Source organism: Pseudochaenichthys georgianus, chromosome 13 (assembly GCF_902827115.2).
Source record: "Pseudochaenichthys georgianus chromosome 13, fPseGeo1.2, whole genome shotgun sequence".
In the NCBI taxonomy this organism is placed as follows: Eukaryota; Metazoa; Chordata; class Actinopteri; order Perciformes; family Channichthyidae; genus Pseudochaenichthys; species Pseudochaenichthys georgianus.
This window is the reverse complement of record NC_047515.1, coordinates 4,348,539-4,373,422: the sequence shown is the minus strand read 5'-3', so window position 1 is coordinate 4,373,422 and position 24,884 is coordinate 4,348,539. Positions and strand designations below refer to the sequence as shown.

The window sequence follows — 24,884 nt, the reverse complement described above, 5'->3', positions numbered from 1 at the left end:
TCCCACCACCCTGGATATTATTTTATTAACTGCTTTCATCACGACACAATGTTTACAGTGAGAAGAGCTGTGAGGTCCGTGCAGAAAGCAGAGCAGTATGTAATATCACTCAGTATAACAGGCCTACTCTCTTTATTTGCTTTAGTTTAGTAGATATCTACAAACAAAGAGTCGATTTTTTTTAAGACCATTTAGTGCTTCACATAATAAAATACACAACGGCTGTAGTCTGATATATATGATATGCTTTAGGAGCTGTAGGTGTGTGTGGTACATGTGGCGGACAGACGGGTCTCAGTTGGTTTGGTGTCCTATGCTTACTTTTAATATTTGTAAATAAAACTTTTGGCTCGTAATTTCAATTCCCCATTTCAGCGACCAGAGAAGCAGGGGGGGGGGGGGAATTGTATATATTTATATAAATATATGTATGTGTATATGTCCGCATCTGTAGCCTGTTATTGTCTCATTATACCGCACTGTGAATGAATTAAAAGTAAATATATAAGTCGTCATGAACACATCTGTCCATCAGACAGAGGGTTGCTGTGCCTCGAGACGTTTAATGGACGTCTCTTTAAAATGACCACTCAGAGGAGAGGAGTTCTCATTTCTCTAACCGCCTGCTGCTTCCCCTCCCCTCTCCTCGGTTCCCCTCCCCGACTCCTCCGCTCACATCTCCTGTGGGCGGGACTAAGACACGAGGATAGGAGTCGAGGAGGGGAAATTAGAGAATTGAGAAGCCTTCATTGTGTTGGCCAACCCAGTCTCACAAAAAAACATGTAATAACTACGGTGGTCCACAACGTAGGACGTAGTATTTCTACAAAAACGCCTCTGAAATTGTAAGATCCCTACGTTTTTTCTCACCATGCATTCCAATGGCTGGCGTCTATGTCACGTGATCTTCAAATTTCTCCCTGCAGAAAAACAAAACATGGCCGACATTTGTTTTATTCTCGGTGGAAAATGCCTATTTTAAGGTTACTTTGGCCATTAAAATGCATTTTGATGTCATTTGATGCGAGAAATATGAGTTGTTATTTCAGATTATGTGTGCAGTGGATGCACATGATCTTTAGTTTGCTATTATTACGAAGATTACTTCAAGAAATTGTGTCCATTCAACATTTTCATTGTTACCAAGGTGGTTGCTAGGGATGCTGCTATCGATATTATTTCTGCTATGTTGTGTTACTGTTTAATGGTGTTATCTTTATTGCTACCCCCTTCCCCGTCAATTTATAGTGTTGGTCCACAGCGCAAACATATTAGTTTAACAAAATCCGCATCTAAAATTGTGGCATAGATACGTTATTTCCCCTGTGCAATTCTCCATTTACTCAACAATAACACATTATTATCCTTGTGTTTATTTATTTGTTTGATTAATAAACACAAGTTGGAGTCCGTCAGGACCGAGGGTCGGATCAGCTCATTTGCTTTACAGAATATTACACCCAGAAGTAAGTATTCTCTCCGCTTCGCTTTCTTATTATACATCCATGGCTTCGCTTGACAAACCCATAGACAAACCCTGTGATAGTCCTCAAGCTCTGTGATTGGAGAGTGTGCTCCAAGGGTTACGCCGAGCGTCGAACAGCACTTGAAATGGGATGGAACCACGGCAGACTGTCCAAAACTGGATTTGAACGGGTCCACCCCGTCCCCCCTCCCCCACCCCGTCCCCAGAACTACACATGCTGGCTATTGTGTGTTTCGCAACATGTTCTCTATGGCACGTCTCTACTGGGAGTTGTAGTTTTAAAAGACGTTTTTGTATTTCCCATAATAAGAAGTTGCCAGTATTAAACTGTGTACATCCCTGGAGGTTTAGGGGATAGGAAACATTCAAATTTAAAACATATAATTAATAAATGGGTGAAAATTGTTTGTGTCCATAATGGGCAGCATTAATATACCCACACGACAGCTAAGGTCAGAAGAGCTTTATTTAACAGCTGGTCTTATGTCTGTGACCCCTCCTGTTGTTCATTGATGAGCCTGAAACATGCACTTGTCAAGGTTCAGAGGCACATTGTGCAAATATGGCAGTAGCCATCGATCATCTTAAGATAAGATAAGATACTTTATTGATCCCAAGTTGGAAACATTTGCGTTACATCAGCATGTGTAACAGTTGTAAATATGCAGTGGTGTTTATTTGTAAATCATTTAGTATAATCACACAAATTCTGTGTTTTATATTTTAAATTCTGTGTTCTTTATTATTGAATATTCAATACCTGACAAGGCCGGAGATGAAAAACTTGGGCACAAGTTCCTCAACAGTGCATTACAAGACATCTATCAATATGTGTACCTCCACCATTAAACTGTCCTATTCTGCACATTTCTTATACTATCTACATCATCTTATAAGAGTATAATACATATGTATATTCAGTTAAAATAAGTGCTTCAAACATAGTTAACATTGCTGGAGGTATACACACATATTGATAGATGTCTTGTATGCACTGTTGAGGAACCTGCGACCCAAGTTTTTCATTCATTACATAACTACACCGTAGTTGTGTATATTATATGTCAATAAACCTTTCAAAATCTTGAAATCTTGAAAGGGTTGTGCAAAATAGTCATATATACAATACCTATTAGTAGAGAATACAGTAATGAATATACTTTATAGGGATCCTATTAATATCTAATAATAAAAAATATGAAATTCAATAACATGCTTAACCACAGGTGTCCCTTTATATCACTGTGCACCGTTATGGTGTAAATAGAGCCTATCTACCAATTGGATCAAATATAAAAGTGAGCCGAATTAGTGATGATACTGCAAGAGACGTATTGTGAAAAGAAATGTAATGTTGTTTAATGGCTGATATATTTATGATCCACGTCACGTTTTCAGTTCCTCATGTTGGTCTAGAGGTCTTCTCTCATCAGGGCTCTATAAATACAGAACTACGGCAGATATGTAATATTTAATGCAGCCGAACCGTGTATTACAATGCCGTTATGTGATGACTTTCAAAGAGAAAAGCAAGCACACTTGGAATAAAGTATTATTTATTATTTTTTTAAAATTGTTTTCGGTCTGTTTCCTCCGGTATTTGTTAATGACGATGTGCTGTGAGATGTGAGACTGGAATTGCACAGGGGAAAATAAACGTATCTTTAGATTGCGGATTTTGTTAAACTAATATGTTTGCGCTGTGGACCAACACTATACATTGACGGGGAAGGGGGGTAGCAATAAAGATAACACCATTAAAACAGTTACACAACATAACAGAAATAATATCGATAGCAGCGTCCCTAGCAACCACCTTGGTAACAATGAAAATGTTTGGATGGACACAATTTCCTGAAGTAATCTTCATAATAAACTAGCAAACTAAAAGATCATGTACATCCACTGCACACATAATCTGAAATAAACAACTCATATTTCTCGCATCAAATGACATCAAAACGCATTTTAATGGCCAAACTAACCTTAAAATAGGCATTTTCCACCGAGAATAAAACGAATGTCGGCCATGTTTTGGTTTTCTGCAGGGAGAAATTTGAAGATCACGTGACATATGTAGATGCCAGCCATTGGAATGAATGGTGAAAAAAAAACCGTAGGGATCTTACAATTTCAGAGGCGTTTTTGTGAGACTAGGTTGTGTTGGCAGGTCAGAACATCCATTGAGAACTAATTTGACCTGCCATGCAAATGTTTTTCAAATCCCAAAAAACTGTTGAAGCTCAGCTGTGGATGTTTTTAGAGCCAGATTTTTGCTTTATTTGTTGATATTTTTTATTGAAATGCTAAATAAAAAAAGGCTATATCTTTGGCTGTCGCATCACTTTAAGAAGTCCAACCTGCCTACCTTACCTATGGTGTTTTTTCGGTTGGATAGTATCAATATCCACCAAACCAAACTGACGGTTCACTATTTTAGCCTGTTATGTAACATAGTCTGTGTTTACTTTGCACCAACTGCCATCAAAAAGAGATAAGGCTTAAAGAGTGCAACTCAAGCAAGAGAGATGCATATATCCAAACAACTGAACAATGCCTCCACAGTCTCCCACAACAGCTGAAAACACACCGTTGAACATATCTACGCGGTCCCTCAAATGTTGGCTCTCCTCTTGGATCCACTGTTCCATGCCTTTGCGTCCCATCCCAAAGTCTCTTAAGGTTGTCAGTGTGAAATGTTGAAGTTGGCGCCAGCGTTCCCCGTTTCTGATCCCCAAACCTGACAAAAGGAAAGGGTTGTTTTGTGACAAACTGAAGCCTTGTAGATACAGGTAAATACAGAGACATTCAGACCTATAACCATTAGGAAATCATTAGTCCCATGACAAAGAACAATTATTTGAAGTGATTTGTGTTCCCATAACCATTGGTCGCTTTCATCAGAAACGGCAGTGGACCTCTGCCAGTGAAGTCATCTGCATGGTCCACCAGAGCCTCCTTCTCTGCATCGTATCCTACCAAAGCAACCGTCCGCTGCCAGCCCAGGTACACTGTCATCACAGGACCGTAGGTTTCACTGAACTAGAAAAACACATTAGGGTAAAAGCTGCAAATGAATTATTACTTTTTTAGTGCAAGTGTTTCCTTGTGATCAAAACAATCTCTTTGAGGTTATGCAGAGACGTCGTCTCTCATTATTCTCAGATTTCACAATGTTGTCTTACCTTGAGAAATCTTTTAAAAGGTGCATTTTTGTCAAGCTGTGGCAGGTTTCCTACTAGAGGAAGCGCATAGGGTCCTGGAGGCAGACGATACTTCTTCTGTTTTTGACACTAAACAGCCACAACAGAGCTACGATCAGCCATGCCAAGATCACTGTTCAGTCAGACAACTCACGTGTTTCTTCAACATGTTTATTAGAAGCAGCATAGTTTAGTTTGGCGTCTAGGCTCGGGCCTCATCACTCCATAGATATACATAGCACGATGAGTGATGATTAAATAACTAACCCCCGAGCCTACAGGTGGAAGCTGGGGTGGAAGCTGGGGTGGTGGTGGGGCAGCAAGCAGCAGCGACGTAGAGGTAGCTGCAGCAATAGCAGCAGCAAGCAATGCATAGAGAGAGATCTGGCAGGTTAAATAGAGCGGCACATTAAGGAGACTCTGTTTGGTTGGTTGTAGAGTGGCGAGGGGGCGTTAGGTATGAATGCAGCATAAGTGCTCGAGTTGACTGCCTGAACTAGCTCGCAGGCTTCGCCCCATTTGTTGAAAAGTCCACAATGCTCTTAACACTTCGTCCTCTTGAATCTCTGCTGCTCGACAGATCTCTCTTATGCTTTAATCCTTTCATTGGAGTTTATATTTAAATGGGTGTCATGAGCAAGTCTAAAGTCTTGACCTACAAGTATCAAGCAAGTCCCAAGTCACTGTGATGAGAGTCAAGCAAGTCAAGTCATTGCTCAGGTCAAGCAAGTCAAGTCAAGTCATTCGACATTCTGATGAATAATCCCAGTTTCCGCATTTAAATCAGTTCAAAGACAGTGGCTATGAAAATGGATTCCACCCACATATCATCATAATCATTGAACTCTAATTTAGACCGATGACAATCATATTAGATTCATATTAACCCTAGAACTGCAGACAATAAGCTAGGACTCAAGAAGTCTGTTCAAAAAGGCAGAATTCCAGGTAAGAAAATCATATATGGCATTTGCCATTACACGTAATTTACATTTCTGTTAACACTAGAACCGCCAACAGCGTCAGCGCCTACAGAGATATCATTTTCAAATCGTTTCATTTGTTCCTCTTCATAATTTCCTTATAAACAAAGTAGGACGATTTAAAACTCACTTAATTGGGTTCATTTTGAAATTGCTTCAGTTCAGATTCATTTTTACAATAAATCAAGGAATGATGCACTTCTACAAACAAAAACAACATAATTAAAACATTTAAACAAACTACTAAAAGTAGATGAACTACATTATTCAAAAGTTTACAGTAACTTCTGATAATAACACAGTAAACGAGGCATCTCTCTCTCTCTCTCTCTCTCTCTCTCTCTCTCTCTCTCGACAGCCCGTCAGTATCAGGGTTAGTCAAAATGAATCCCTTGGCGGTTCTAGTGTTAATTTACCGTATTGTCTTCTCTTTGCAATGCTTAATCGATTTGAAACCAAGTCTAACGTAGCTTAAACTTAACGTTAGCTTTCTAGCTAACACAACACATGCACGTACCTCTCTCTGTGGGTTTTTTGTAGTGACGAATGAAGTTGGATGTTGTGGTGGTCGTGTCACTGATCTTTATGCTGCAGACCCTGCATACCGCTGTTCTTTTCTTATTAGCATCATCGACAAAATAAGCCTTGAATCTAAACTTCACTATTTTTGGAGTAATGCTAGCCGCTGCCATGTTAACTGACACTCCTGCTGTGGAGTCTATTTGTATATAACATTACAAGATTCTTACTATTACATTATTTGCTTATTGTGCTCATTGTATGTGCTGTGACTTTGGAATAAATGGACCCAATCACCCCCCCCCAAGTTTTGATGGGGTGGACAGGAACGTAGGGAAAAGTTACATGAGAAAGTGTTTAGCTTGCAATATTGAAAGTAGCAAGGTCAGATGCAGAGACTGAGAGAATACAAAGAGGCAGTCAGAACAGCACATCGCACCGGCCTTGGCTCTGTATGGGAGCCGCTCCCCCGCAGAGCTAGGAAGCACCATTATGGGTTCCCGCTATATCTGAAGAAACGTTAGAGAAAACAATTGATGTGTGTTAGAGACAGAGTAGGGAGGGACCTCGCCAGCCGGCCGAATGATGATTGGAGGATCGTGTTGCCAAGAGACTCTATCTGAGACTGTGCACCGACCAAAGAGAACCAAGTCTAAACCGCGGTATCTTTTCAGCTAGTCTTGACCAATCATAAATGTACGGGCCACGCCCTGTGTAATAAAATGTATTGTCACACGAGGTTCGGGCTCTTTACGGATTCGGTGGTTACAGATTATAGCTTTGCTAGCTGTGATTTCCGAGACGTGACGAGTCCTTGGCCAAGTGAATATATCTTTTGCTCTCTTTACAATAAATAGTTAAACTGAGAAGTTGTCTGTCTTTTCTGGAATTCTGAACCCAACACTGTCTTCTAGTGGGTTGCCAGGTTTGCGCGCATGGCGCTATAATCACATTTCGAAAAAACTAAACGTAATATCTCACTACAAAAACAAACGCAAATATTTCATTTGAAAAAGTCAAGTCCTTTCAAGTCATCTGTCTCAAGCTTAAGTCAAGTCTCAAGTCATGAATACCAAGTCAAAGTCAAGTCAAGTCTTTTATCAATGTTAGTCAAGCAATTCTCAAGTCCAAGAATATGCGACTCGAGTCGGACTCGAGTCAAGTCATGTGACTCGAGTCCCCACCTCTGCACCTTGTCATGGTTATTGATTTTCATTAACTGAAAGCCAGTGTGAAGCCAGGCTGACAACATCATCTGAATTGAACAATGGACAAGGAAAAGGACAACAACACTAATTAACTTTATATATGTTCCACGTTGATGTTGAAGACATTGACAGTAATAAACAAAATAATATCTTTCTGTGTGTAAACCTAGAGCTGGATATTTAATTTTCTTAAGACATTTCAGTTGAGTATGTGTGTTCAATAAGATCGATACTTTATCATTAGAAATACTTCTACACTTTTGAATTGCCTTGTGTTGAAAGGAGCTATATAAATAAACTTGCCTTGCACAACAATATTTCCAACCAATGTGTACAAGTATGCCTGGTGGCTTATTGCCATATTCAATAACTACTCAGCACCCATACTCAACTCAAATGCAATGTAACATTGCATTCTGTAGTGTCAGCATGATGAATGTTATGTAACATGTTCTAATGCTTATTGCACATGCCATCAGAAGGAGATAAGGATTAATGGATGAGAGAGAGGGATGAATGCGCTGAGCAAACAGACACAGCTCATCTCTCTTCTTTGATTTGCCGGCAGACAAATAGCTTTGTGTATATCAGAATCAGAATACCTTTATTCTTCCACAGAGGGGAAATGTACATTGTTACAGCCAATAAAAATAGCCAGATAGCTTAATTATAATTAAGAAGCATGCATACAAATAAGATAAAGCAGAAATTACACAATTTACAAAACACACATCTCGTACTCCTCTCTGAAGAACCAGCACCTTACCGTGGTAGAGAGGTTTGTGTGCCCTGATGAACCTGGGGGCTGTGTTGTCTGGAACCTTGTGTTCCTGGTAGGGTCTCCCATGGTAAATTGGTCTCAGGCAAGGGGCCAGACTAAGATTGGTTCAAAAGACCTCATGAAAGGAAAAACAAGAAGTGAGGATACCCGGCCCGGAGGAAGCCCGGGGTCCCCTTCTGGAGCCAGGCCCAGAAGGAGGACTCGTCGGCGAGCGTCTGGTGGCCGGGCTTGCCACGGAGCCCGGCCGGGCCCAGCCCGAAAAGGCAACGTGGGCAACACCTCCGCTTCTCTGTCCCGCGGGCCCACCACCTACGGGAAACATCGATGGGGTCGGGTGCGCTGCCAGACGGGTGGCAGTGAAAGCGGAGGGTCTCGACGGACCAGACCCGGGCGGCAGAAGCTGGCTTTGGGGACGTGGAACGTCACCTCTCTGGGGGGGAAGGAGCCGGAGCTTGTGCGGGAGGTGGAGCGGTACCAGTTGGATCTGGTTGGGCTCACCTCTACGCACAGCGTCGGCTCTGGAACCTTACTTCTGGATAGGGGTTGGACTCTATTCTTCTCCGGAGTTGCTCAAGGTGTGAGGCGCCGGGCGGGTGTGGGGATACTCACAAGTCCCCGGTTAGGTGCTTCGTTGTTGGAGTTTACCCCAGTGGACGAGAGGGTCGCCTCCCTACGCCTGCGGGTTATGGGGGGGAAAACTCTGACTGTTGTGTGTGCTTATGCACCCAACAGCAGTTCAGAGTATTCGGCCTTCTTGGAGACCCTGGAAAGAGTCCTGTATGGGGCTCCTGAAGGGGACTCCTTAGTCTTGCTGGGAGACTTCAACGCACATGTGGGCAATGATGGAGACACTTGGAGGGGCGTGATTGAGAGGAACGGCCCCCCTGATCTGAACCGGAGTGGTGGTTTGTTACTGGACTTCTGTGCTAGTCATGGATTGGCCATAACAAACACCATGTTCGAACATAAGGATGCTCATAAGTGTACGTGGTACCAGAGCACCCTAGGCAGAAGGTCCATGATCGATTTCGTTATCGTATCATCGGACCTGAGGCCGTATGTTTTGGACACTCGGGTAAAGAGAGGGGCGGAGTTGTCAACTGATCACCATCTGGTGGTGAGTTGGGTCGAGTGGCGGGGGAAGCCTCTGGATAGACCTGGTAAGCCCAAACGTGTAGTTCGGGTGAACTGGGAACGTCTGGAGGAGGCCCAAGTTCAGGAGGCCTTCAACTCACACCTCCGGCGGAGCTTTTCGGGCATTCCTGTGGAGGTTGGGGACATTGAACCAGAGTGGTCGGTGTTCAAAGCCTCTATTGCCGAAGCCGCGGTGGGGAGCTGTGGTCTCAAGGTCTTAGGTGCCTCAAGGGGCGGTAACCCTCGAACCTCCTGGTGGACACCGGTGGTCAGGGAAGCCGTCCGACTGAAGAAGGAGGCCTTCAGGGATTTGTTATCCCGGGGGACTCCCGAAGCAGTTGCAAGGTACCGACAGGCCCGAAGGGCAGCAGCCTCATCCGTGGCCGAGGCAAAGCAGCGGGTGTGGGAGAAGTTCGGAGAAGACATGGAGAAGGACTTTCGGGCGGCACCAAAGTTGTTCTGGAAAACTGTCCGACACCTCAGGAGGGGGAAGCAGGGAACCATCCAAGCTGTGTACAGTAAGGATGGGACGTTGTTGACCTCAACTGATGGAGTGTTGGGACGTTGGAAGGAACACTTTGAGGAACTCCTGAACCCGACAACTCCGCCCTCTATGTTAGAGGCAGAGCTGGAGTATGACGGGGGATCAACGCCAATCTCCCGGGGGGAGGTCACTGAGGTCGTCAAACAACTCCACAGTGGCAAAGCCCCGGGGGTGGATGAGATCCGCCCGGAAATGCTGAAGGCTCTGGGTGTTGAGGGACTGTCATGGTTGACACGTCTCATCAACGTTGCGTGGAAGTCGGAAACGGTACCGAAGGAGTGGCAGACCGGGGTGGTGGTCCCCCTTTTCAAAAAGGGGGATCAGAGGGTGTGTGCCAATTACAGAGGCATCACACTACTCAGCCTCCCCGGGAAAGTTTACTCCAAGGTACTCGAAAGGAGGGTCAGGCCGATTGTCGAACCTCAGATTGAGGAGGAACAATGCGGATTCCGTCCTGGTCGTGGAACGACGGATCAGCTTTTTACTCTCGCAAGGATCCTGGAGGGGGCCTGGGAGTACGCTTATCCGGTCTACATGTGTTTTGTAGACTTGGAGAAGGCGTATGACCGGGTTCCCAGGGAGTTACTGTGGGAGGTGCTGCGGGAGTATGGGGTGAGGGGGTCTCTACTCAGGGCCATCCAATCTCTGTACTCCCAAAGCGAGAGCTGTGTCCGGGTCCTCGGCAGTAAGTCGGACCCATTTCCGGTGAGGGTTGGCCTCCGCCAGGGCTGCGCTTTGTCACCAATCCTGTTTGTAATATACATGGATCGGATTTCGAGGCGTAGTCGTGGGGGGGGGGGTCTGCAGTTCGGTGGACTAAGGATTGCACCACTGCTTTTTGCAGATGATGTGGTTCTGATGGCTTCATCGGTCTGCGACCTTCAGCACTCACTGGATCGGTTCGCAACCGAGTGTGAAGCGGCTGGGATGAGGATCAGCACCTCCAAATCTGAGGCCATGGTTCTCAGCAGGAAACCGATGGACTGTCCACTCCAAGTAGGGAATGAGTCCTTACCCCAAGTGAAGGAGTTCAAGTATCTCGGGGTCTTGTTCTCGAGTGAGGGATCAATGGAGCGTGAGATGGGCCGGAGAATCGGAGCAGCGGGAGCGGTATTGCAGTCGCTTTACCGCACCGTTGTGACGAAAAGGGAGCTGAGCCAGAAGGCAAAGCTCTCTGTCTACCGGGCCATTTTCGTTCCTACCCTCACCTATGGTCATGAAGGATGGGTCATGACCGAAAGAACGAGATCGCGGATACAAGCGGCCGAGATGGGTTTCCTCCGCCGGGTGGCTGGTGTCTCCCTTAGAGATAAGGTGAGAAGTTCGGTCATCAGGGAGGGACTCGGAGTTGAGCCGCTCCTCCTTCGCGTCGAAAGAAGCCAGTTGAGGTGGTTCGGGCACCTAGTTAGGATGCCACCTGGGCGCCTCCCTAGGGAGGTGTTCCAGGCACGTCCAGCTGGGAAGAGACCAAGGGGTAGACCTAGGACCAGGTGGAGGGATTATATCTCTTCGCTGGCCTGGGAGCGCCTTGGGATCCCCCAGTCAGAGCTGGTTGATGTCGCCAGGGAAAAGAAAGTTTGGGGCTCTCTGCTGGAACTGCTACCCCCGCGACCCGACCACGGATAAGCGGGAGAAGATGGATGGATGGATGGACATCTCGTACTGATTTGATCAATAACCCAACCGTTGGATTTGTTGCTCCTCTCAGCTCCAGTCGTAAGAACGTAGATTCAGTTTGAGCTCGATTCTGTTTCGGGTTTGATTGGGATTGGTTATTCACATCACATCTGTGTGAAACATGTGGATTTAGGACAGCTGAACTGCATGGACTGTACCAATGTGTTTAATCATCTCTTGGATCCAGTCCTTCACCCCGCTGCATATATCCCATAATCTCTCCGTGTTGTCAGTGTGCAACATGGGATCTGCTGCTATACAGTATGTTGTCCAATGTGGAGGAATACATATGCTATATGAACTCTCAAAGTGTAATTCTATCAAGAGATTACAAAAAATAAGCCCTGTCCAGCAGAGAACAAAACATAATACATGATTATCAAGAGTTTAAACCTTTTATGTGAATTGTTTTTTGTGCTAATATTGAATGAAAAGTTAGGAGCATGGCATTTTGGAAGAGGTGGACTGTTTTGGTAAAATACTTCGGCACAATCAAACTTTCTATTTAAAAAAACACTTACAAATATATTTTTACCCTTCAAAACATTAAGGAGCAACAACACCCGGATGCTTTACCTGCATCTGTACTGCTGTTATTCTTTAATACATTTGTATGTTTATGTATCTGAGTAACTCGCTTAACTTGACTGTTTGGCCTAGTTGTCATATTGAGCAGCAGGGCTTTGAGGTATTACATAACATTTATAATATGATAATACACATAAGTAATGCTGATAAAATGTACTTTCAACAATGATGAAAAATGACTTCCAAGCTGAATCTACTTATAGAAAGGGAAAATGTTCTCCAGGTTGGTAAAGATTGATTTTTAATATCTGTATGAAAATAACCATTTCTCTTCAACTGATCACAATCAGCCGAGTCATTCTTGCATGTGACGAAGGAAGACAGCAAGAACACACGTGCAGCTGTTGCTCAGCGCTGTGTGAATCTCAGCACATGATTTCCAAACTGAGAGCACACAAACCCAAATCCGTATCCAGCACATCATCGATAAACCCAAAGGATTATTTTTTGCTGTGCTACAAAACCTCAGAAGGACACACAGAGCGGTGCAGACTCTGCATATCCTCCCTCTGCTGCTGCACGCCAGCTAGCAAACGGCATGTCGAGAGAAAGACGCACAGTCATGGTGACAGCAGGATTTATTTGGAGTTCACCTCTGCACTGCATTTCATGTGAGATCAACGATCACATAGGGACTCCTGAGAGCAGGGCAAAAGGAAGATGACAACATATTCACATCGGCCACATTTTAAAATGTATAAAATGAACAACGAATTGTGGGAAAACACAACTGTTAATAGACTTTCATGTCCTCTGAGGGCCTGTGTCCAAATAGCGCCTTTTTCTGAGCGTTAGTGTCTTTTTTTTTTTTATTATTATTTCCGGTTTGATGTGAGAACAAGCTGTCACATGTGACGACCGCATCATTTGTTTGTGTATTATGCGGCTGCTCCAAACACTTGAAGTTGGTAACTTTTTAACTTTCCAGAAAGGGGATAATTACGTGACTGCAGAACCTGTAGGAGAAGCTTGTTTTCTATCATTTCACAGACAGAAAAGATGGATATGTTGGAGTGGATTGGCTGGACGGTAGAGGTGTAACGGTTCACAGAAGTCACGGTTCGGTTTGGGGGTCACGGTTCGGTACGGTTCGGTACAACAAGAAAAAGCAAAAAAAAGTCCCAAATGCATAATTCCAGGTTTGTTGTTATTTATTTTTGAACAGTTGTGCAAGTTTCAGTTTCAAAATAAGGAACTGACATTTTCAATAATTAACTGTATTAAACAGTTAAAAACAAACCACAAAGAGTACCACACACACTCAGATGGCCATATTATCTATAATGGCTGATGTCAAACTAAAAGGTTTCATAAAGCTGTAAAACTAAAAAGCTGACACAGCTGATTTAAAAGAAGCAGGTGGGTTCTAGCTCCTGTGTGTTATCTGAACTCCCCATACTAACTTTTCTTCTTCTTGTATTTAGTTCGTTTTGTTGTTGTTTCTTCTTGTTCTTCATTTGTTGTTTAAGGGCGGCTGGCAAACAGCTTTTAGGCGCAATACCGCCCCCTGGATTATATATAGTGTAGTGGATGCTGCCCTGAATGACAGACTTTTTTCCCACTCGTTAAAAAAAAGGCGTATTCGCCGTGTGACTGCATGTGCCGAACCGTGACGTCCGAACCGTGACGTCCGAACCGTGACGTCCGAACTGTGACGTCCGAACCGTGATGGTACGGGACGAATACGGATACCGTTACACCCCTACTGGACGGACACTGGAAGTTGCTGTCGGTGTTTTTCGTCATATGCAAATGATTCCCCACACTTTTCTGGCTGTCAGATTGACTGGTGAAGCAAAGTGTGAGAGCAAGCATCTTCCAGTTGGATGTAATGGTCATAAAATGATATAGTAGCACAAACCAAGTGGCAATATTGGTCTGGCATACAATCGCAGTGATATGTTGTCAGGATATAAAGCAATAAAGAAAGTCCTTTTTAATGAAACGCTGGGACGAGGCTCTCACCGGCGCCCGACCAGTGTCTTTCACCCAGAGCAGATTCTATCTGAACAGATGGCTCATTACACTGCCATCTCAGTGAACCTCAGGCTGTCCTGTGGCACGGAAAGACTGATACAACACGGGCAGTGTTCACAAGAGATCATGAATGATCCACCTGAGGAGCATGGGCACAAAGCCAGGGAAAACACCGTCATTCATTTATAAAGTAGACGCATAACAGACTATTGATGACTTTATAACTATGACCTTTTATCATGAAGGAATACCAACACAAGGATGTTGTCAAACAGCTGCTATGTAATCAGAACTAAAAAGCAAATCCTCCACAATCGAATGCATCAAAGTCGGAGTCTCCTTCAAAGTCGAAGCTGTTGAAGTGGGGGGAGTCCACGTCCTGGCTGCAGGCGTGGAAGGACCCCCCCGCAGGGGGCTCTGAGAAGCCCCCGGTGACGTGGGCTATCTCTGAGGCTCTGCCAGCCAGCGGGGAGGAAGAGGAGCAGGAGTTGAGGTAGCCCAGAGCAGAGGAGGCTGCCGCCCCCCCCATCATTAGGCACACGGCCCGCACCGCCCGGGCATCACTGCTGTTGCCATGGCGAAGACAATCTGACGCACGATGAGGGGGGGCCACAGGGACACTGCGCAGCGGCTGCTGAGGCCCACCGGCTGAAAAGGTCATTTGAAAAAAAGATATAAACATTATTATTATTATGTTTCAATTAAATGTATTCAGATCTCAACTTTAACCATTTAGTACATCTCACAATCCAGGCACGGCGTTTGATCAAGTAGAGCAATAGATCTCTTTACGAGATCGACCGCACACAGAACAAATATCAATCTTGTTTATGTGTTCGCTCATCAACACCTGATGGGCCAGTATCCTACGACCTACCTCGAGCACCTCTAAGCAATATTCATGACAATAACACTTAATCAATTTGCTATAAGCCCCCGACATTGCAGCTCTTTGAAGTTTCCGGCCTCTGCCAACCACAACTAAAGGTAAGCAAAGACAAGATTAAAGTAATGAGGTGCGTGTTAGCCATAATACCCTGATATCTCCATTGTATATCCAGCTGTGTCTGAGAGTTTGGTGAGCACAACCACTGTAACATTCAACCACTGCTGAGAGCGCACCACACTTCAGCCGTTGGGGCATACTGTTGGGCTATTTGTCACATTTAGAGTAAGAGAGCTGCAAATAAATAAAAAACAAGCTACAGTCATTTTGAATTTCTTCCTAGTGAGACACAAAAGATGTACTTCTGAGTTTCTTTATGCCATTAATGTGTTGTCAAAGTCTTGCAGCATGAATACTTGGATGGTGCACCCACATGGTCACAAAGTTAAGTGTGGAACGCTGGACACTTCTCACACTCAATAATCGCCCTTTTTGGCTAAGTAACGGAAGTGGTGGGACCCGCCACAATTGCGGTTGCTCAGGTAAATACAGCACTATACAAATAGGGAAGACATTTGTTTTTTTCACTTCTTAAAGGTCCCATGACATGGCCATTTCTACTGATCATAATTCCATTGTTGAGGTCTACTAGAATAGATTTATATTATGCAATTTTCCAAAATCACATTGGTTTTCTTATACAGCATCTCTGTATAGTATGTGTATTCACTGAATGTCACTCTGTCCTACACGCCTTGTTGAGCCCAGTGTGCTCTGATTGGTCAGCTCGCCCACTGGCTCGCTGCTGCGAGGAGCTGACAGTGTGAGCTGGCTTACTGGTGTGGTTTGCTGCTTGCTGCGAGACATCGCAAATAGAATAGCCCCATCTGCGAGGCTCCACTAGCACCCGCATCCGCCCCACGCACCCCCAAACGCGGCGCACCTACAGTGTAAGCGTGCCACAGTTTCGCCGCGCTGCGAGGCTTCACTAGCACCCCCCCCCTAAAGGAGTGTGTGTGTGTGTGTGTGTGTGTGTGTGTGTGTGTGTGTGTGTGTGTGTGTGTGTGTGTGTGTGTGTGTGTGTGTGTGTGTGTGTGTGTGTGTGTGTGTGTGTGTGTGTGTGTGTGTGTGTGTGTGTGTGTGTGTGTGTGTGTGTGTGTGTGTGTGTGTGTGTGTGTGTGTGTGTGTGTGTGTGTGTGTGTGTGTGAGGAGCTCCACGGAAGAAAACTATGGAAACTATGTTAGAGTTTTACTCGCTACAGGGTGTACTTTGAGGGTTTGTGACTCGCAGACCGTTTACATGCAGAAAAAGCTACATCACACAAGGGGACGGGTCATAACCGGAAAAGCATGACATGGGACCTTTAAGAAGCTGTTTAACATACTCCTAAACTGGTGAAGTTTAAATATGTTATAGGGTGAACTAAGCAAACTATCATTGCTAGCTAGCTAGCTAACAGAAGCGATTGTCAGTTCGGTTCAGGGCACAGCTGTCATGTGTGATTTAAGGCAGGGTTTTTTAATTCATTTGGATTCCCGCTGTATGCAGAAATTAAAGGACGGCGCAAGTGGAAACAATTCACAAAGGGATTAAACTGTTTAAAACACATGCTCAAAGTAAGCCGGATTTTGCCGATGTGTTTATGTGGATTCAAAAGTCGTGAATAATCTTCAAAAGGGAGGAGACCGATCTGATCGGAGCAACTGTGATATATAATCAAACTGAAACCGGCATGGACGATGACTATGTTTTTAAAATGCGCTTATCAAAAGCCTGGTTTGGACACTTTATGGGCAGAAGAAACATTTCTATTAAAGAAAGAATTATACATTTCTGTCTTGTTATGCCTTTAATAGCTACTAACTTGAATTTGTATTCTAATGAATCAATTATTTTTTATATTTTATTGTAATGTAGAGACAAGGCTTTTAGTGGCCATCATGTATTGTGTTACAATTATATGTAAAAAAAAAAGAATAAAAAAATAAAAAAGTCTAAAGCCTAAAAAGTCTAAAGCCTCAAATCGTCTGAGGCCCTGCGATCTTTGGCGCCCCCCAGGTTGGGAACCACTGATTTAAGGCAACACTACATCTTCACACTGCAAAATATTTTTTAGCACATGACATGCAGTGTACCAAGGGATGTGTCCAAAATAAGACACAGCAATGGATGCAGCATGCAAGTGCGCTATTGTGAATTTGTACTTGTTCTAAAAATAATCGCCACTACTGAAAACATTAGTGGCGATTCTTCATTTGATTTTTTATAAACAGACATCAAGCTTTCTTAGCCACCATATCATAACCCCTAGCGTTTAGTCTTGTGATGTTACATCTAGATGACCACATAGCTAGGGTTGCCAGAAACTGACCATGATCAAAATCGATTATTCGGCAGCCCTGGCGAATAATATTCGATTATGGAGACTGTAGCGAATATTCGAATAATCTAATAATCGCTGGCATCCCTACACATAGCAGACCTTGGTTTTGGCCACTGTCTCTGAAGGAGCCTCCCCGCTGAGTGACACGGGACATAGGAGGGGTCCCCTCACTGAACCTGGGTGACCCGGGGTCTTTATCGCTGGAGGAATCCGGCAGGGGGTCTCTGTCGGTGATGCAGGGAATGATGCTGTGCTGTCTCTGGAGGGTCAGGGGGGACATGACACCCTAGAAAATGAGACATACACAAATATAACGTTTCCATATAAAATGTTGGGATGACGTGTTAGCATCTCAAGCAATTACTTGACAATGCATTGGAATTGTTCAATTAGGTTTCAGAGTTTTGCATAAAATAAGCTTTGTGGCAAAGACGTTCATGATAAACATTTTGTTCAGCGTGATAATCTCCTCTTATTAACAGCAGGTTTATGTTTTTTGAATTGTAAATGCAATCGGCAGAAGTCAAAACTAATGTTAGGGCATAACCGATCACAGTCACATGACTTTAAGATGAAGACATGAAAACAAGGCTGAATGAAGCAACTCAAGTAAGAAATGCTGACTCACCTCCCTCACTTTCCTGATCAAATTCAGCCAGAGACTGTGAGGGATAAAAAAGAAAAGTCATTATATTGCAGTTTTAGTGTTGCCAACTCCGTTTCTAAAAATGCGTCTTTTTAGTATTTTCGATCTTTCCAATCCAGACGAGAGATCTCTCTCCCCCGCCTGCTTGCGAGGGGGCGGGGCAGTTTACACACACGCAGCTGCTACATGCAGCAACACACACACACGGCGGAGATGGCGGAGAGAACGCGCTCCGAGGTGTGGTTAAACTTTACCCGTGTCGATGTGGACAATGCTCGTTACCAAAAGTGCAATAAGAGTTCAGCATGTGAGGGCGGTAACACGAGCAATGTGTCTAAACATTTATCAAAAGTGCTCCAGATCCAGACGGAGGAATGCACCGGGTTCCACTGTCTTTCTAGCAGCTCTGTAGCCCCGTCCACGAGGAACGTTTCCACGTCAGGTGTTATGTATGTATGTTATATATGTAACACACGGAGTTAACTACATTATACAAACATGGGTTAATGATTAGAGGAAACTGAGTTACTCTTTATTTTGTTAAAGTTTCAGCTATTCTGTCATCAGATTATTTAATACGATTTGTTAAAAACATTGTTGTTTCTTTTGATGTGAAATATTATGTATTTAATTTAAATAAAAAGCAATGTTAGTTTTGTTCACAATTTGTTTAGTTTACCTTATTTTTCCCTCCAAAATAACCGATAAGAGTACCGTCAAAAGACCGGACCGATAAGCGCTATCGATAAAAGTAGTAGTACCGTTAAAACCTTAACGGTACCCACCCATATACTGTACATAACACCTGACGTGGAGATGGCGGAGAGAACGCGCTCCGAGGTGTGGTTAAACTTTACCCGTCTCGATGTGGACAATGCTCGTTACCAAAAGTGCAATAAGAGTTCAGCATGTGAGGGCGGTAACACGAGCAATGTGTCTAAACATTTATCAAAAGTGCTCCAGATCCAGACGGAGGAATGCACCGGGTTCCACTGTCTTTCTAGTAGCTCTGTAGCCCCCCCCCATCCACGAGTAACGTTTCCACGTCAGGTGTTATGTACAGTATATGGGTGGGTACCGTTAAGGTTTTAACGGTACTACTACTTTTATCGATAGCGCTTATCGGTCCGGTCTTTTGACGGTACTCTTATCGGTTCTTTTGGAGAGAAAAATAAGGTAAACTAAACAAATTGTGAACAAAACTAACATTGCTTTTTATTTAAATTAAATACATAATATTTCACATCAAAAGAAACAACAATGTTTTTAACAAATCGTATTAAATAATCTGATGACAGAATAGCTGAAACTTTAACAAAATAAAGAGTAACTCAGTTTCCTCTAATCATTAACCCATGTTTGTATAATGTAGTTAACTCCGTGTGTTACATATATAACATACATACATAACACCTGACGTGGAAACGTTCCTCGTGGACGGGGCTACAGAGCTGCTAGAAAGACAGTGGAACCCGGTGCATTCCTCCGTCTGGATCTGGAGCACTTTTGATAAATGTTTAGACACATTGCTCGTGTTACCGCCCTTACATGCTGAACACTTATTGCACTTTTGGTAACGAGCATTGTCCACATCGACACGGGTAAAGTTTAACCACACCTCGGAGCGCATTCTCTCCGCCATCTCCGCCGTGTGTGTGTGTTGCTGCATGTAGCAGCTGCGTGTGTGTAAACTGCCCCGCCCCCTCGCAAGCAGGCGGGGGAGAGAGATCTCTCGTCTGGATTGGGAAGATCGAAAATACTAAAAAGACGCATTTTGCACGCTTTTTGTGTATTAGAAACGGAGTTGGCGACACTAAAACTGCAATATAATGTTTGTGTAGCAATAATACATACACATATATGTTTTGCATGTCTCCAGTACCGATAAAAAGACCGTTAACGTCGGAGCTTACGGTACCACGGTCTTTAATAATTCAGCCCCGGGGCCCATTTAATACCGGGGCTCGGTACCCATCCCTAGTTTAGTTATGTATGCTAGCAGCAACACACAGAGTTAACTCAATGATACAAACATGGGTTAATGATTAGAGGTAACTGAGTTATTTATTTTGTTAAAGTTTCAGCTATTCTGTTTACAGTTCTGTCATCAGATTATTTAATACGATTTGTTAAAACACTGTTGTTTCTTTTGATGTGAAATATTATGTAGCCTATTTAATTTAAATAAAAAGCAATGTTAGTTTTATTCACAATTTGTTTAGTTAGTTTACCTTATTTTTTCTCTCCAAAAGAACCGATAAAAGTACCGTTAAAAGACCGGACTGATAAGCGGCATCGATAAAAGTAGTAGTACCGTTAAAACCTTAACGATACCCATCCCTAGTGTGCACTAAATAAAGGATCGTTACACTTTCATACCCCTCGTCTCGCCTCCCAGCTTTTTGTTGCGTGTGTGTTTGTGTGTGTGAGATAGAGACATACTTGCAGTCATCAGGGTTGTCAGAGAGCAGCAGCAGGAACTTGTTCTGCGGCAGGATGAGGGCGAAGCAGCAGTCCCTCCTGCCCCCTGGAGGCAGCTTGGGCAGGTCGATGATTTCCCGGCCCTCTACGATGGACTCACAGCTGCTGTGTAGGGCTACCCTCTGGTCTGGAGGCGACTCTGCATCGCGGCACACCAACAGGCTCCCCTCCAGGGTCAGCACCAGGTACTTCTCCTTCCACTGCTTAAACATGAAGCCCCCTGCAGCGCAATGAAGGGATTAGATACTTCTGACTTTTCTCTACACTGAAAAAACTGATACGTTGACTTTAATTAAATGTATTACGTCACCATATTTCACATAACTGTATTGGGATAGGTAAAAGCAATTATATCAAGTTTTTATTGAGTATGATTATCATCTAACCATTTGTTGACATAATATATGTAATTAAAGTCAGCGTATCAGTGTTTTCAGTGTAGAGGTGTGTCGTGTCCGTAGGTGGGTGATTTTGGGGTTATTTATGGTACGGATCTACAGCACTGAAGATAAAAATGGATGTGACTGTGATACAAGTATTCTCTTCACATTTTGATTTACTCTTACTTCTTTTAGCTTTTAAACAGTGCAAGATGCAGTCACGAAACTTTACAGATGTGTATTGAAAATCAAAATGAAGGCTGAGGTCGAAAAAGGGTGTGGTCCGGGCGCCAGAAGTATGGGGATAGAAACCAGGGAAGGGCCCATTAACCTTCCCCATGCTTTATGCCCCTGGACTAATGAGGCACAGTAGGGGGGTCCTACGCTTTGGCAACAAGCTCACAATGACAATACTTCATATGTTTGACCATGTTACCAACCTAGCCTGCTTGGCTGTTGTTAGCATGCTTAAATGTGCTAGTTAGTGCAAAACACAGGCTGCAGATAGTCGGTAAAAAGTTTGAAAAAAAAGTAAGAGGAACATTTGACTCATCTTCTGGAAATCACTAATGTCAGAACCAATTCAATGGTACTCCAATAGGTATTGAGATACTTCAATCTGGACCAAAGTGGTGAGTCGCATGCCAACATTCCTCCCTACATACTGGAGACTTTGTGATTGGTTACCAACATCCGTTATGTGCATCATGAAAAACATCTGACATTTTGAAATGTCTAATTATTGCCGAGTCATGCTTTAGTTGTGTCTGTGTTGAGGCTGCTCTCTATTGAAAGGTGAACTAAATCCAGTCCAAATCATTGATTTAATTGGACTATTCTATAGCTACGTTTATATCAATTCAACAGCAGCACAAAACGCTACCTCGAAAAATAATGACCTTAGAATCGTTTAATCACATTCTAATATAAATCTCTGTCATTGCAACCAGACACCAAGGGCAGCTTCGACCCGTAGAGACAAACAAAAAGCTTCTGTTTTTGGAGCATTCTGGGACTTTCTTTGGACAGGACACACATAATGCTCTTAGATTGTAAGTGACAAGGGTAATAATAATAACCCTTTTCCTTTTTTTGTACGTGTTAAACAAATTAGCAATTTGTTTGTTTTCCATTATATCTGGATAACAATGGACATACACAACCATAGCTTTTCATGTGATGCAGAAACAGTCCCCACTCTCCTGGTTCCCCTGACTCTGGCTCATAGTCTGTAAACATGTATTATTCCCAAATGTATTTTATTTTATATATATGTACACTTTTATCTATACTTTTATCTATACTGACTGAGTGAAGTATAATTGTTTTTCTGCTTATTCAAATTGTTTTGTTTTTGAAGTACTTAAACCAATTCCCTTGCAAACACACAACAGATTATTGACCACAACTGAATGGTGGTTCTGATTCAGTGAGGAGAGAAAGATGATAAAGAATCTTTATCTGAACTGCTGATTAACTGTATCTCCCGCCCCTGTCCCCTGAGCCACCATGACGCCACTATCACATTTAATTGATGGAGATATGAAACAGATGTAACATCGGCACAAAGACATGACACTGGCTGAGCCCTGGATCCTGACTTGGCTTCGAAAGCAAAACATCTCGTCATTCTGTAAAAACACATCTGGGGACAATTATAGAACAAAAGTCTCTCTGAGATTGATGTCACTCATCTGAGAGTTGGAGTGCTGATCTCAACAGTATTCTTCTTTACCATTGTGTCAAGTACAGGCCTGAAATCCTTTAAAAATAAATTTGTTTTTTATTCTGACTGTCAAAAATGTTTGAAAGACATATGTAGTTTTAGGTAAAAACTCTCACAAATGATCAAATCTCCGATCGTTCACTGTGCGCTAATCAGATAGCGTTAACCATGAAAACACACACAAAAGATCGGAGTAGAGAAAATAGAGAACTCAGGGAAAATAGTGAGTGTATTTAAAAACACAGCTCAAGTGCCCTAAATGTAAGACTACAAATTAATTGTCATAGAATAAGCACCAACACGAAGCAAACAAGACAAAGTGATTTGGTCTATTGCCTATTAATAAAGGCAGATAATCATTGTCACACACAATGCTGAGTCAGAGCAGGCCTACCATATTTCCTGAGGAAGCCTCGATGGACGCCTGCTGTGCTCATGCCTGTGGTCATCACAGCGACAGAGACTGAATGAGAGGCTGAGCTTTTGATGCAGGAAAATAGGGCGAGAGAGAGAGAGAGGGAGAATAATCCCCGCTATCTAGGCCTTCCTCCCTTAAACCCGTGCTGCTGTGAGTGGAATTGGAACCGTCAAGCGTAAGGCCAAATAATCATAACAGCAATGCATAAATCCCACCAGGAAGATCCAGTGATTTCCAGATCCAGATGTCATGTGGGGCTTTCCCCATACTGCCTCTCTCTCAGGAACACGCACACTGGGTTTAAGCCCATGTTTCAAGTCTTCCTCACATATGGGCCGATTGATAATAGCTTATCATGAAACTGCCATCAAACCGTTTTCCAAGTGGATGGCCTTGGATGGCCTTGGATGGCCTCTGCGACCACAGCTTGGGTCTCCTCCCGCTCCAGCAGATTAAAACAGAGGGATTATTGTTCTTGCACAGCTGGAGGTCAGTTGTTGCAGTGCTGTGGATAGGCCCAACCAAGATTGTAATCTGCTGCCCGGACCTGGGATGCGTGCCAAGCAGCAACCTCCAAGATATTAACCGTTTTTCAATGTCATATATCCAGCCGGGATTATACTTGGTTTATTGTCTCTGGCCTGCGCTTGCTTGTGTAACACTTCTTATCTTGGGCTATGCTATCTGACTAGAAGGATTCTGGGTTCTACTAGAGTGGATAGACAGGTAAGTAATTAGACCAGAGACCAGGTGGTTGGAATAGAACAGCCGGCAATTTACTGACGAAATAGACAAATAGACAAAACATTAAACATAGACAATGAATATTTTCTGCAGTATAATCAGAGGTAAGTATTTCACCTTTCCCTTGTTTTCTGATTTCTGTGACTTAGTAAATGGTATCCATACAGGATGAACAAAATAAAATAGTCTATTTTATTTTAGACCGGTCGACTAAGTATTATTTCTAGGTTTTTCCTATTTTAATCTCTTCAATATCCTGAGTTAACTCTTTTTCTTTTCCCTTTTCACAGGTAAAATATATCTAATTCAATGAAAAAAAAAAAATGGTACCATCAATGAAATCAAATGACAACCAAGAGTACAATATATAGTGTCTCTTTAAATCCAGGTACAACTTAAATCCAGTTCCAACCTTATAATTTATTCAGTACTCCTACCACTCTGGCAGTGAGTTCAGCTATTGTCTCTTGATAAACCAGCAAGTCCTCTCACTGGCGCGAAGATCAAAGCAGTCCGTGGGTCGGCTCGCCATCTTGTATCAGAGTGCGTGTGTGTGTTGTCCTCTCACTCGCGATCAACTTTCTTATCCAGTCCAAAAAACCTGACCTGTACGACAGGTCATGAAAGAATATAAATATAATATAAACTAACAATATAAATTATATAATTTCATTTTCAAAACTACTGTAAACTTAGCTCTTTTGTCAATAGCTCATGGGGCTCAAAATGGCAGCTTTACTCTCCTCTACACGTTTCATTTATCCTGTTCACACAAAATAACACATATTTCCCCTTGTAAAACACACATTAAAGCCACGTAGTTTTAGCCAAACAAAATAACAAATACATGGCATTGCAAGCCATGTTCATAGCTTCCCTTACAGTTTAACAACATGAAATGCTAACAATGAAGCTAACATTACTTTTCTATGAAAAGGTTTGACTCACCAAAACACCGTTGGTTAATGTTCTATACCGTCTACTGGGTTTCCCGACCGTGTGGATGGTATTTTTTATCTTTTTTAAATCAACTTTGAATCACTTTTAATATAGTTTACTCCGCTCGTCTCATCTGCGTCTCGCTCCGTTTTACTCTATTTTCTCCTGCTACGCTGCGCT

The 24,884-nt window shown here is 43.1% G+C and overlaps 1 protein-coding gene and 1 pseudogene across 1 annotated transcript; both read right to left on the bottom strand.

Moving 5' to 3' along the window:
• Nucleotides 1-3,950: 3,950 nt before the first annotated feature.
• Nucleotides 3,951-6,682, bottom strand: LOC117457530 (cytochrome P450 2G1-like; annotated as a pseudogene).
• Nucleotides 6,683-12,676: 5,994 nt separating this feature from the next.
• On the bottom strand, nt 12,677-23,067 carry LOC117457902 (uncharacterized). The gene is made up of 5 exons (XM_034098167.2): nt 22,998-23,067; nt 20,459-20,717; nt 17,999-18,032; nt 17,470-17,656; nt 12,677-14,748 (listed from the first exon to the last, which is right to left on the bottom strand). Exons 1-5 carry the CDS (start codon nt 23,050-23,052, stop codon nt 14,393-14,395), a joined length of 891 nt encoding a protein of 296 aa, XP_033954058.1. The 5' UTR covers nt 23,053-23,067; the 3' UTR covers nt 12,677-14,392.
• Between the last annotated feature and the right edge of the window lie 1,817 nt (nt 23,068-24,884).